Consider the following 14817-nt stretch of genomic DNA (forward strand, 5'->3'; position numbering starts at 1 on the left):
GTAGTTATCAGTTTGATATAAATATTTTCATTGGGTCATTTTTTTTGATATTATAGATGAGATCCTTGTGTAGTGTCTGATAAATTGTGTCTCAGGAATCTCTAAATATTCTCACTAATTACCTGTTCTCCTGAAAATAACTGACATGGAACAGGATTTCTTAAATATGTTAAATTCTAGTTTTTCTAAATTATATTGATATGAAAGGACTATGATTAGTGCTTGGAGGGCACAGGCTTTTTCTGTCATGACCTGAGTTCTACTATTGGTTCTCGAATGTGGGGCCCAGTGATACCGAAAGATACTTGCCACTCATGTGGTGCTGGACTGATGTACCCTGGAGGTCTTCCTGCTGGCCTTGGCTAATGCGCTTTGTGGAGCAGCTGCCTTACCGAAGTCCTCTACTCGGGGCGTTGCTCTAACTACGTCCCCTGGTGGCTGCTTAATGGCTCCAGCTGTTACTTATGCCATGGGAAATCTGGCAAGAGACTTGATTCTCTCACTCCTTTAGCTTCTTGCTTAATGCTATTCTGTAAAGCAGCCAACTTCATGGGATGCGGGAGTCGAAGAAGGAAGAATGTCACAGCTCTCAGCATTTCTCTAAGGACCAAATTCTTCTGTAAGCACCTAGGAAACCTTCCGAGTCATCCAGCTCGTTTGGATCTAATGATGAAATGCCTTGATCCTGTGCTTTACTGTGGTATCTAAGTAGCCATCAAAACCCTTTCCTCCATCAAATGCCCTTTTCAAACTAATACAACATCAAGTCATTTTCAAGATGCGTTTAACTTAAGATGCCCTAGATCGCATCATTGTGTAGTGTTAAACCATCTCTAAATCCTGACAGTTTCCTGGGCAACCTAACAGTTCTAAGTTAGGAGGTAGCAATCTTGTTGTTAATTGTTTTCTAGTTAATAATCTTAAATTAATTTCAGCTGGGACAACTATTTTTGTATCCTTTTAGGTTCTAGAATACTGCATTTTTGCATACAGGAGACAGGAAGTTATTACTGACTTGAATTTATTTAAGAGCATTTACATTGGTCCCATACAAGTTTGATTTATATTGAACATTTCATATAGTATTACTCCTATATTGATGTACTGATGTGTATCCTAAAATTTGTTTTGTTAATTTATTAAAATTATAACGAACTCTGTGTTAAGACTTCATGCTAAAAAGATTTAATACTAAATCTTCAGTTTTGTGACTGTTGATTTCTAGTTTTTGAAATAACCTGTTGAAATGATTTCTGAAATTTTGTTGTACTGAAATGAAATAAGGTCACATTTGAAATATATTTTATAATTAGCTAACTTCAAACCTACAGTTTCAAAAAATTTGTCACTTAGACTGTGGCAGGACTGATCTCGTTTAAACAAATTACTGTCAAGTGCCTGTGGCTACAAGGTACGGTGCTTGACACTGGGGATAGAAACAAAGATGGAACAGGAAGCTCAGTAGTGCCTGAAGAGGGTCCTGAGTCAGATAGGATATACAGGTTTTTTCTTATTTTCCCAAAAGGATTATTTTTTTAAATCCTATTAGCTTAGAAGTAAATATAGCAAATTCTTAACTTTGGGCTCATGCTGCTTGGTTCCAGCCCAGAGCTATGAGGCTGACTCTCAGAAAGTGAATCAAATAAAGGTCAAATAAGGGTTAGAAGGGAAATTGATATGTAATGAAAATATTTCTACTTCCCAGAGTCTCTGATTTTAAGCAATTCTTGATGCTGTCAGTGAGACTGGTGTAATCAGTGTGTGGAGTATCTGCCTAAGCTTATTTTAATGGGATTTGACCTGTATTACATGTAAATAATCAAAATCTCATGCAGGATCAACTTTTCAATTATGCATTATGGCATCTATTTTGATTATGTGGCCCTAAATTCTACATGGATATATATAGAATAATAGTATTTTGGATTGCATAGTGTTTATTGATTTTTCTTTTCCAGTGTTACCTTGTTTTGTCTTTAAGGTTGTGTAAAGAAGATAAAGAAAATATATAACACTGGATTTTTCTGACACTTGAAAAATCTTAGGAAAACTTCATGTCTGTTATTTCCCTGTTGTTAAGAAGACCCTCATGACCCAACATAATAGGCCCTTGTGATTCATTTCGCTGGGTTTTTTACTGTCCCATTATTCTGATGAGATGTAATTGTTACTGTCATTTAATAGGTCAGCTAGTATTTTTTAACGATATTTATTTTTTATAATTTTTTTCTGATTACAAAAGTAGTATTTTCCTGTTGTAGAAAGGTTAGAAAGAATAAAAATAACTACTTTTAACATCTATGTGTTTTTTAGTTCTTTTTTTCTAAACATATTTTTTACATATGGAATATTTTAAAAGTAAAATATATTTTTTAAATTGTACATATATGTGTGTATATATGCAAGTATGTATATATACACACATATATAATCTTTTTCTATGTGACGTTGTATAATAATTTTTCATGTAATTTAATTTTTCTTCATTTTTATGTATTTGAAAGTAGGGTAATTGACATTTTCTTTACTTTTATGAACATAAATTGAAAGGTACAAAAGTATATATGATGAGAAGTCTTCCTTTCACCCCTCCACCAGACATCCAGTTCTCTTCTCTGGAGCCAACCAATGTTAAGAGTTTCCGTGTATCTTTGTGGAGATATTCTATGCAGAACATACATATGTGTATTTTACCCCCTCAAACTGTGGTATTTTATCCTGTTTGTCACCTTTCCTTATTTTACTCAAAAAGCATATTTTGGCAATTGCTTCATGTCAACACATAAAGAACTCATTGTTTCTTTTTATATCCTGAAAAGTATTCCATTTTATGAATGTGTCATGATATTTTCTTGGTCCTCTATTAGTGGACATTTAGGTAATTTTCAAGGTTTTGCTATTACAAACATGCTGCAAAGGGTAACCTAAAAATTTGTCATTTCCCACATCTGGGACCATGTGTGAAAGATTAATTCCTAGAAGTGGAATAGCTAGGTCAAATGATATGTGTAGTTTAAGTTGTGATAGATATTCTAAGTACCCAGAATGGTGGCAGGTGCTCAGAAGTAATTGAATGAAGGAATGAATTGCCAGATTGTTCTCTGTAGGTTGTGCCAATTTACATTCTATTGGTTAAGTAGAGAGAGACTTCATACTCTTACAGCCTTGTCGACGCAGTTTTAACATGGCTTTTAATAGTTCTTAACGCTTTGTTTCTCTCTTAAATTATTTAGTTGCTAACCTCTATCACTTGTCAGCTATGCTGTGGTGGTGTCCCACATACAAAACAGGAAGATTGGCATGGATGTTAGCTCAGGGCTAATCTTCCTCAAGCTAAAAAGGAGGAAGATTGGCAGCAGATGTTAGCTCAGGGCCCGTCTTCCTCAGGGGAGGAAAAAAAAATATATATGGTTTGTGTGTAGATTTAGTAATATCTTGCCAAATTGAGGCCTTGCTAGGTCTGGTGTAATGAATAGAGGTTATCATAGTAAATTAGGTAGTTAACATATGTGTTTGTTTACAATGTCAATAATCCTCAAATCTAGTGTAAATGTTATTAGCTTAGTCCTGGTCCAGAATTTTAAAAATCTGAATTCTTAAGGTATATTGTTTGTTCAGAAGAAATTAGAATATTTCAGAAATTTTATATAAAAATACTTTATAATCATCACAAATAACTTGTTTTTCCTTAAAGTCTGTCTCACGCATATGCTTATAGGTAAAAACTTTAGCTATGAAATAACTCCAAATTGATGGATGTTCACTAAACATTGTGGTGATCATTTTACAACATATGCAAATGTCAAATCATTATATCATATACCTGGAACTAATATAATATGTCAATTATATCTCAGTAGAAAAAAATTAATTCATGTGATGTTATTTTAGTAGCAGTCTCTCTTCAGAAATAGTGTTCTTACCTTTGTTATTTTTGTCCTTCATTTTTACAGGAACTCACCAGTGCTTTGGTGCATATAAAACTGCATCTTTTTATTCAGATCTTTACACTTGCATTCTTCCCAGCAGCAATATGGCTTTTTCTTCAACTTTTATCAATCACACCCATCAATGAATGGCTCTTAAAAGGGTATGTCTAAATGTTTTGAAGGGTCCACTTTTAATGAGGCATCTAGTGACGTTATTGTTTCTGTGGCAACTGTGTACAAAGAGGCTTATGTGTCATATAAGGAAATAAAAGCACTTTTAACGTTTTTATTATCCTTTAAAATGATAGTATTTCATCAAGGAGGTTCATCAAAGAATTTTATAATAGAATCGTAAAATATTCCCTCGTGCTTAATCTTAAGGTTCTAGGATGGAGACTTTTCTGGGGATTTAAGTGAGTTAGTTGTATTGGTAGAAAAATGGAAGCTACTAGAGGATGTCAGATCTGTCTGATGTGTACAATGTAGGCTGTCAATTGGATGCTTTAACTTTTGCATTCTGTATCTTACCAAATGTATACAGATAACAGCTGAATATAATATATGTTTTTAAAATTTATAAAAAGAAAAAAATACGTAGGAGACAAACGTTTAATTTTTCACCTGTTCTGTTTTATGTTTGATGGGATAGTTGATTTAACAATAGATTTTTGTTAGAATCTATTCCCCTATTAAAAATGTTGCCCTGTTTATTAGGAGGATTTAATGATTTTTAAAAATTATTTGAAGTAGTTTAAAACTAACCATATTTTAACATTATAGTATAATAGCTAAAACACTGAACTTAAAACCCGAAGATTGCGTTCTGACCCTGTCCCTGACTTGCCTTGTGACTTTGAGGAAAGTCATTTAATAATTTTGATCCTCATAAAGTCCATAAAGTGAGGATAATCATACTTTTACTGTCTGCCTAATAACGATGTTGAAGTTATCAACTGAGATCACTTATTCATTCATTTATTCATCTCATTTATTTAGCTCCTACCATGTGCCAGGAATTATTACAGGTATTAGAGAAACAACAGTGAACAAAATTGGCAAAGTACCTGTTAGTTTTGCACATTGAAGAGCCTCTGGGTGTGAGTGTAATAAACAAGTAAATAGAGGATCAAGACAGAGATAAGTGATGTGAGGTAAAACAGTATATGTTGAAACTGGTCAGGTGGGCAGGCTGGTGATTAATTTAGAGTGCAGAGTTGTGGGGGCAGAATATTCTAAGCAAAGGAAACGGAATGTGCAAGGGCTGCAAGGCAGGAACAAGCCTGGTGTGTTCCAAGGTCAGGAAAGCAACATGATGGCCAAAGCCTGGTGAGATAGAGGATGAATAATATGACTTGGAGTTGGAAGGGTGGGCAGGAGCGAGGACATGCAGAGCCTTATAGGCAATGGTAAAACATTCAGATTTTATTCTGAGTGCTACAGGGCACTACTGGAGAGATTTAAATGAGAGAGTGATGTGGTCTGATTTATATTTGCAAATGATTCTTCTGGCTACTGTGTGGAGAATAGATACTAGAAGGGCCTGAGAGAAAGTTAGACGATCTTGGAGGCTAGTGTGGTGAGGTAGCCGTGCAGTAGAGAGAGATGGATGTGTGGAGGATATATTTTAAAATTAGAGGGGCCGGCCCCATGGCCGAGTGGTTAAGTTTGCATGCTCTGCTTCGGCAGCCCGGGGTTCGCCGGTTTGGATCCTGGGTGTGGACCTACACACTGCTCATCAAGCCATGCTGTGGTGGCCTCCCACATAGAAGAACTAGAATGACCCACAACTAGGATATACTGCTATGTACTGGGGCTTTGGGAGGAACAAAAAGAGGAAGATTGGCAACAGATGTTAACTCAGGGCCAAAAAATAAGTTAATTAATTAAAATAAAGTAAAATTAGAGCTCTCAGAACCCATGGATGGATAGGATGTGGAGAGAGAAGGACAGAGAGAAATCAAGTATGACTCTGGATTTGGGGTATGAGCCACTGGGTAATAGGTGGCACCATTTACTTAGCTGGGGAGAAACAGGTTAGGATGAGAGAAGGAAATCAAGACTGCTGTTTTGGCCAGACTGAATTTGAGAGAATGAACTTAAAATTTCACTGGAAAGCATAAAATGCCACATAAATATGATGACATCATTTTAGAGCAACAGTGTATGATGTGTGTTAGCCAATAGTTACTGAGTATCTGCCATGTATAGAGCAGTCAAGAAATAGGAAGATATTAACTTGTTTTCCTTCTATTCAGGGAACCTCCAATTTAGTTAGATGTGTAGGACATATATATATAAAATAGTAACCAACCAAAATGGGGCAGCATATGATTTGTCAGATGAGTGATATAATCAGTTAAAGGGTAAGAGATTCAGCAAGGGGTTGTGTACTCCTGAAGTAGAGAGTTCAAAAATGAGGCATTAGTGGGAGACAAAGATAAAAAATTTCCTTAAGGCCAAGTTGCAGAAGGCTGAAACTATTGGGCTGAGGAGTTTGGGTTTGAATCTGTAGATGATGGAGAGTTCTTGAATGTGCTAAACAAGAGAATAGCATACTAAAAAGTAGTCATTAAGGAAGATTAATCTAATAGCATTGTACTGGATATATAGGTAGGGTAGAGCAGGGCTCGCACGTTCAATCTCAGTGTGCTAATAAATCAAGCATACAATTTTCACCTCAGGATATTAAACTTAAAGGATTACAAACTTAGCCTGACTCACTTAGAGAAAGCTCTTCCTAGCTCACTTTTTCTCCCTTCCCCTCCCCAATTTGAGAGTACACATTTAGTATGTTAACTTGAGGGAGCTGCAGACTTCTACATCAGGATCATGTTTAGGTCATTAAAATAAATACATTCTGAGCACATACTCCTTACCTTGTTATGTTACAGGGAAAGAGTGGAGGTAGAAAGACTATTCACTAGGCATTTGGAAATGTCCAGACGTGGATGAAAAACATCAGAAGAGAGGTGATGGCAACAGTCATGGAAAATTAGTTGTGATGATTGATTGATTGATGAGCAGTGAGTGGAGCCACATATAACTCCACAAAGTTTCAAACTGGATCATTAGGAAAAAACTGTCCCATTGACAGAAATAGGTAAATTGAGTGGCAAAATTGACTTTTTAGAAAATCTATAAATTCAACATTAGACATGTTTAGCTTGAAGTGGCAGTCATAGGCAACTACAAATTTGGAAATGGTGGGTAGGGCTAGAAATGTAAATTTGAAAGTATTCCTACAGATTCAGATTTGAAAATGAGATTGAGAAGAAGGTAGGAGAGTGAGCAGAAAAACTAGAATGGGCTGGCTTAAAAGATAGGAGATAGATTAGAATGGTGAAGTACTCTGATAACCAAGAGCACAGAGTGCTTTGAGAAGCAAGAAGGTAAGGAGAATGAATACAGGCAAAACACAATTGGATTTGGTGAATAGGAGATCAGTCGTTAACTTTTAAGGTAACTACTTTTACTAGTAGAAGGGGTGTAAGTCAGATTCTTGGGAAGTGAAAAGATAATGAGCTTTTTGGGGTGATGGAAGTGGAGCATTCTTTAAAGAAGGTCGGCTGTGAGCCACAATGAAAAAAGTAGCATTACATCTTGAAGAGGCAACAGTGCTAATTTTGAGGTTGGTTATCTACATTTATGTGTTGAATCTTCTGCCTCCTTGAAGGCAGGAATGATGTCTTATGCTTTATTTTTATACCCTTGTGTAGTGTCCTACATATAGAAGATATATGTATATGTATCAATGTGTAGTTTAGGGCTTTATTTTTTCTTTCTGTTTTTAAGATAGGGAAAACTCTGCTTCTTTGTACATAGAAGGGAAGGAGCCAGAAGAGAAGAAAAGATTGAAAAAGCTAGAAAAATAGAAAATACCTGAGAGGACCAGATCCTAGTATTGGTGGTAGGGGAAACAGAAGGCAGAGGGCCGGAGGAGTAGGCCTAGATAAGTCTTTGAGCACAGATTCCAGCATAAGAGTTTAACCCTAGATAGGAGGCTTTGTGAGTTTGGGCAAGTTATTTAACTTATTTCTTAACTTCAGTTTTCAGTAAAATAAGAATAATAATGATCTTAAATACTTGTGAGGAATAAATGAGTAAAGTGTCTAGAACAGTATCTACTACAAATGGTAAATGCTCAGTGAGTATTGTTGACGATGGTGATAAGCATAAGGAAGGCTCAGAGATTGGGAATTCATAATCAGACAGACTACTTTAGCATCACTTGGGAAAACAGACCTTAAAAGAAGACTATATGGAATTGAATTGAGCTGAGAATTCCATGAAAGGTGTTTTCTTACGTTTTCAGTCAAAATGAATTAAAACTTTTATTTTTTTCTTATTCCAGAGCTAATATAAACTCATTGCAGAATATTTAGCCAATACATTATTATAAAAGTGAATGAAAATCATCTGTAATCCTACATTCCAAATATTAGTCAAATATTAGTCTGTGTTCTCTGTTCCCTGTATAAATTTTCCACTTTAGTTGGGCCAGCTACTCACTATCCCCAGAATGTATATTCTATATGAATGCTGGGTAATGTTTTTTATCTTTAGTACTTAGATTTGCTACTCGTAATTTTGCTTGTCATGCAATGTATTTTCTCTCCTAAACTAAGACATGATCTGGGGAGTACACACATAGTTTAATAAAAACTAAATTTAGAATGGACACTAGAGTTTACAACAGAGTCTGAATCCAAGAAGTATATGATTGTGTCGTGCCTATTTCTATAATGATATTACAACAACATGAGAATGTCTTTTATGAGATGAAAGTTTGAGAATTACTGTTTTATAGAAAGAATCAGCAAATGTAAGCTTGTGTTTTCTTAGGTATTTTTGAACTTTGGAAGTGGTTTTAAAATTTTATTTGTGCCAAGAGACTTCCTACAAAAAATGTAAGGAAAAAATACCTGAAAGTAAGCTAAAATTATATACACTTACCAAATGATTAACCATTTTGGTTATCTTTCAGTGACTACACTCACTATAACTCGACTGTTTTTTGAATTGTATGCTAAGAGCTTAAATAATTAAAAAAATAAAATCACCCAACCTTGTGGATGGAACCAGAGCTTCCCCATGCATTTGCAGCATCTGCCATGTTGCCTCATAAAGAATTGTCTCAACTCAACAGGGTGTGTGCATCAATAAACATTCTCCTATTTTCGTTTACTCAGCTCTGCTATTTTAGAATGAATGTGTGAAGAAACTATTTATAATTGGAAAAGAAAACCTACTTATGATTGCATTTTCTTTTCTTTTTCAGTTTGCAGACAGTAGGTTGCATGCCTCCCCCTGTGTCTTCTGCAGTGATTTTAACCAAGGCAGTTGGTGGGAATGAGGTGAGTCATGGGGCTGACTTTATTTAAACATTAGTGGGTGCTGTGCCTTTATTTTATATTATTTTATGAGAAAGGAGTCATGTTACAGAAAATGCATAACCATAGCAGCTTATGAAAGAAGCACGTGTGTTCATATATTAGGATGATGCTAAAATTGATGATGAGAAGTGGAATTTAGGATTTCAAAGAGAAGAGCAAGGGAGGTGAATGAAATAGAGATGGTGATTTTTCTACCTCAGTGGGAAATTGGGAGACAGAGGACCAGGAATCCATGGAAAGGGACTTTATCCAAGACTCACAAACTGAGGACACTCACTATGGCCATTCCATAGCTCTTAAAAAATTTGCAGCAGGGGCTAGCCCTGTGCCTGAGTGGTTAAAGTTCCATGTGTTCTGCTTCGGTGGTCCGGGTTCTCATGTTCAGATTGCAGGCGTGGACCTACGGCACTTGTCACCCATGCTGTGGCAGCGTCCCACATACAAAATAGAGGAAGATTGGCGTGAATGTTAGCTCAGGGCTAATCTTCCTCAAGCAAAAAAAAGAAAAAAGAGGAAGATTGGCAACAGCTGTTAGCTCAGGGAGAATCTTCCTCAGGGTGGGGAAAAACTTTACAGCAAACTAAATTCATGGAAAAAGGGTTGATAGAAGTTTAATGGCAAGTGAAGATGATATAAAAAGGAGATATGAGGTGAGGTTTCTATATGAGTTCAAAGACATTGTTCAACTGCTAGAGGACTATGGCGAAAGAAGAGTGGGATAGTGATTGTCCATTTCAGGAGCTACTTACAGGTGGTTCTTCATGCTTGAAAGACCCTACAACTTTATACCGAGGGACTTTGCTTTATAACAGCTTATTCCTCCTTTTCCACTTATATGCTCTCATTCAGAAAAGAATACTATTGATGAGGGAAGATATAAGGGGCTCCTACTTCAGTTCATTCTTAGGATTTTGCTTTCTTAGCATCTATTTTCATTTTTGTCCACTTTATTCAGTCTAAAAATATTTATTGAGCAGCTACTATATTCTTTTTAAAAGCAGGTTTATTGAATTATCATTGAAATACAATGAACTGCACAAATTTAAACACTTTAATGTTTTGACATAGGCATACACCTGTGAAACCATCACCACAATCAAGATAGTGAACATATCCATTGCCTTCAAAAGTCTCCCTGTTCCCCCTTGGTAAATTGCTTGCTCCTGCCCTTCTTTGCATCTGTCTTACCCAGGCAACCAGTGATGTATTTTCTGTCACTATAGATTAGTTTGCATTTTCTAGAGTTTTATTTAATGGAATTATACAGTGTGTACTCTCCTTTTTTTCCTTTATGGCTTCTTTACTCAGCATAATTATTTTGAGATTCATCTGTGTTGTGTGGATCAGTGGTTCAGTCCTTTTTATTACTGAGTAGTATTATTTTGTATGGATATACCAGAGTTTGTTTATCCATTCACTTGTTGATGGACATTTGGGCACTTTCCAGTTTGGGGCTATGAATATTTGTGTACAAAGCTTTAATGCAATGTATACTTGCATTAATCTTGGGAATCTAAGGAGTGGAAGGTCTGGATCATCTGGAGGTATATGTTTGAGCACCTTTCAACCAAGAGAAGAATCACCAATAAATAGTTATTAATCATCTACAAATAGCTTCTGAAGTAGACCATTTCTGTCAATATATAAGCCCTCTTCTTTTGCCACAGGTGTATGTTTAACTTTTTAAAGTAATTGACAAACTGTTTTCCAAAGTGGTTGTACCAGTTTGTATTTCAATCAGCAGTGTATGAGAGTTCCAGTGTTCCACATCTCATCGACACTTGGTATTGTCAGTCTTTTTAATTTTAGCCATTCTAATATGTGTTCAGTGTTTTACTTAATTTACATTTCCCAGTGACTAATAACATTGAGCATTATTATCTTTTCTTGTGCTTATTTGATATCCATGTCTTCTTTGGTGAAATGTCTAATAAATCTTTTGCTTTTTTTAAATCAGGTGGTTTGTTCTCTTATTGATGAGCTATGAGAGTTTTATATATTCTGGATACAAGTTATTCATCAGATATGCATTAGATATATATTTGTAAATATTTTTAGATATACATTTTGTAAATATTGTAAATATTTTCTCCCAGTCTGTGGCTTGTCTTCACTTTCTTGCCAGTGTCTTTTTAAGAGCAAGATGGTAGTGGAGCTAGTAAAGGTGGTTGGATTCTGGATGTATGATGAAGGCACAGGATATGCTGATGAATTGGATGTGAGATATTAGAGAAAGAGAGGGGTCAAGAATGACTCTAAGGTTTTTGACTGAGCAGCTGAAAGAATGGAATTGCTGACATGGAGAAGAGTACTATGTGAGAGCAGGTTTGGGGGATATTAGTCTGGGTAGGTGAGGCTATGCTGTGATAACAAAGAGCTACAAAGTCTCAAGATCAAAATCGCCGTGATTAAACATATTGGTTTATTTCTTTATTTATTTTTTTTAAAGATTTTATTTTATTTTTTCTCCCCAAAGCCCCCAAGTACACAGTTGTATATTCTTCGTTGTGGGTCCTTGTAGTTGTGGCATGTGGGACGCTGCCTCAGCATGGTTTGATGAGCAGTGCCATGTCCGCGCCCAGGATTCGAACCGACGAAACACTGGGCTGCCTGCAGCGGAGCGCGTGAACTTAACCACTCGGCCACGGGGCCAGCCCCATATCGGTTTATTTCTTGCGAATGGTACATGTCCCATGTGGGTCAGTGGGAAGGTCTTTGCCTTCACTAAGGAAGACTAGTTGGTGGAGGCATCGTATCTTGAAGGTACACCATCTGCATGGAGCACAGAGCATTTTCAGTTGCCGCAGAAGGGAAAGAGAGAGATTGGAGGATCACAAATGGGCTCTTCACTGTCCAGGCTGGAAGTGATACATGGCATTTCTGCACATTAAATTGGCCTGAATAAGTCATATGGCCTTACGATGTGTTGTCATTTGTGTGCCCTGAAGGAGAGGAGAACTGGATATTGGTGATACTTGTAATGTCAGCCATATGGGTAAAGATCAAGAGTTTGTTTTTTTGATGTGTTAAAATGCCCATTGCATATCCAAATGGAAGTGTCACTAAGCAATTAGAGATACAAGAGTTGAGAGTTCAGGGAGTGGCTGAAACTGGAGATATAAATTAGGGCGTCATCAGTGAATAAATGATATTTAAAGCAAAGATTGGTGAATTTCTTCGGGAGAGAGCATAGATAGAAAAGAGAAGCGGTTCAAGGACTGAACCCTGGGACCCTCCCACATTAAGAGCTTAGAATAATAAGGAGTAACCAGCAAAGGCAACAGGGAAAGCATAATAGTTAAAAGGAAAAACTAGAGTGTGGTATCCTGGAAGCCAGGTGGAGAAGGTGTTTGAAAGAGGAGGGTATGATCAGCTGTGTCAAATTCTCTGATATAAGTTGTGTAAGATGACTTCTAAGAATCAACCATTGAACTAAGCTGCATGGAGGTTATTGGTAACCCTGATCAGAGTGGTTTTGGTGGAGTGTAGGAGCAAAATCTTGTTTGGAGTGGGCTAAAGGAAAAATCGGAAGAGAGGAATTAGACACAAGAGGTATAGACAATTGTTTTGAGGTCCTTTGTGATAAAATGGAAGAGAGAAATGGGGCTGTATTTCAAAGGGGATGTGTGGTCAACATTTTTTAAAATGCGGAAATGACAGCATGTTTCTATCATGATGAGAATTTTACAGTAGAGAGGGAGCTGTTGATTTAAGAGGGAGCACTGGAGTCATTTATTTGGTCAAGTGGAAGAGAATGCTATCGGGTTGTATGAGCTTGGACTGCTCAATCATAAAAACAGGGAGGAAGGCAGAGTGTGTGAATATAGACCCATGTCGATGGACAGAAGGGGTGCACTTGGGAGTTCTCTTCTGATGACTTTTATTTTTTCTCAACTTCTGAGAGTGATGATAATGTTAATAACGTTAATGTTTGAGGTGAGAGGAGAAAATGTACACTTGCCATCTAGGTGAGGAGAGTGAATTAACTGGAGAGTATGGTTGCCTTGCTAGGAAGCACTAAGGATCCAGCAAAGATCCATAGTCGTGCATTTAAAGTAAAGACAGGCATCCTGGTTGTATGTTTCCTCTTAGCCACACTTAGCTTCTTGGTGTGGGAATGGAATTGGCAGGTTGTTTTCATTACGCCAGGTAGTTTTTTCAGTTGCCACGTAATTAGTGAGCTAGCGGAGTTATAGAAGTCTTGGACTAGTGCTTGCTTTGATTATCTTTCTATTGCTTTGAAAGAATTTGAGAAAAAGGTCTTTTTTGGTATATCTGAGACCAGTGTTAATTGGCTTAAAGGTGTCATTTATCTCTTTTTTTCTAATGTGATTTCCCTTAGGAGCTTTAAGACTAAAAAAAATCCTTTTTGTTCTCACAAATGACTTTTGGCAGAAGTTCAAAGTTCACTCATTTTCTTGATGTTAACATATAGCATTATAAAGTGTCTTTACATGTTCATTCTCCAGTAGATATTTAAATTATTTACATTAATGTCACATGTTAATAATGTTGAATTTACTAATATCTCCTTTGTGTTCTCATATCATTGGTCTAGTTGTTTAAATGTTTATGTTGTGCAACTTCATGACTATCAAGCATTTTTGTAATCCTGGGGAGTAAGATACAATTTTTCATAAATATTGAACATTGAGCTTGCAAAGTCCAGTTTGATCATATCATCTGATGTAAAATGAGTAAACTATTTTACATTTATTTCAGATTATAGAAGAAAATGATCTGTAACTAAAGATATTAGATAATTTTAAGTTTAATGTTTTTCTAAAATAATATTATAAGGTAACTGAATATAGGCTTTTGTTGAAGTAAATCTAAGGGAAGGTTAATTTTTTGTATAATATATTGGAAAATCTAATCTCAGGATGGGAAGTGAATTTATTGGTGCCTGTAAATGAAGAAGTGCAAAAGTTGAGTCGAGTGTCAGATGCCATTGGGTGAAGGTTTTGGCTCTAGTTCTCTGTGATTCTCTGCTCTGCCTTGCACGCAGTGGCTCTTTACCCTCATGGGTTTCAACATGGTAGGAAGATTGGCTGGAGCACACTTTCATGTTGCACAGTCCTTTCAAACTGACTATTCTTTGCAGTGTTTATGACATGTAAGAAAACTTTTTCCCTTCCAGATTTTCTGTAAACTTCTTTACGTTTAGTTTATTCTGTCATGTATTTATATATACATCTTTCATATATATACACATGTTTAGTATATGCTCTCATGTATTAAGGAAAGTGAGTGAGTGTGTAGCATGTTTATATTTAATGATTTGGGGATGTATGCAGATAAAATAGTGTCATTTGAAATGATTCTCGTATTTTTATTTTGCAAAGTTGTTATATAATTTAGGAGGAAATTTTTTCTGTTACTTATACAATTTTCATTTTAAATGCTTTTTCTGTAAAACTCTTAGTTACCAAAAAGTTTTGTCATGGATCGAAGGTTATTGCATTCCTTAATCTCACAGCTTGTACTGTGGTGAG

The 14817-nt window shown here is 36.1% G+C and overlaps 1 protein-coding gene across 18 annotated transcripts in view; it reads left to right on the forward strand.

Moving 5' to 3' along the window:
- SLC10A7 (solute carrier family 10 member 7) overlaps positions 1-14817 on the forward strand; it is a 236536-nt gene that overhangs the window by 8485 nt on the left and 213234 nt on the right. For 10 of the 18 annotated variants that reach the window (XR_546834.2, XR_011537119.1, XR_011537118.1 and 7 more), the window contains exons 3-4: positions 3954-4090; positions 9208-9283. Coding sequence is in view for 13 of the 18 variants with exons in the window: in XM_008531975.2 (XP_008530197.1) it covers positions 3954-4090; positions 9208-9283 (213 nt within the window). In the remaining 5 variants the exon portion in view is untranslated. Of the gene's footprint in view, positions 1-3953; positions 4091-9207; positions 9284-10390; positions 11273-14817 lie in introns of those variants that run through there. The other 8 variants (XR_011537121.1, XR_011537120.1, XM_070608945.1 and 5 more) reach the window with 3 other exon arrangements.

The sequence above is a fragment of the Equus przewalskii genome, chromosome 2 (genome assembly GCF_037783145.1).
Source record: "Equus przewalskii isolate Varuska chromosome 2, EquPr2, whole genome shotgun sequence".
NCBI lineage: Eukaryota > Metazoa > Chordata > Mammalia > Perissodactyla > Equidae > Equus > Equus przewalskii.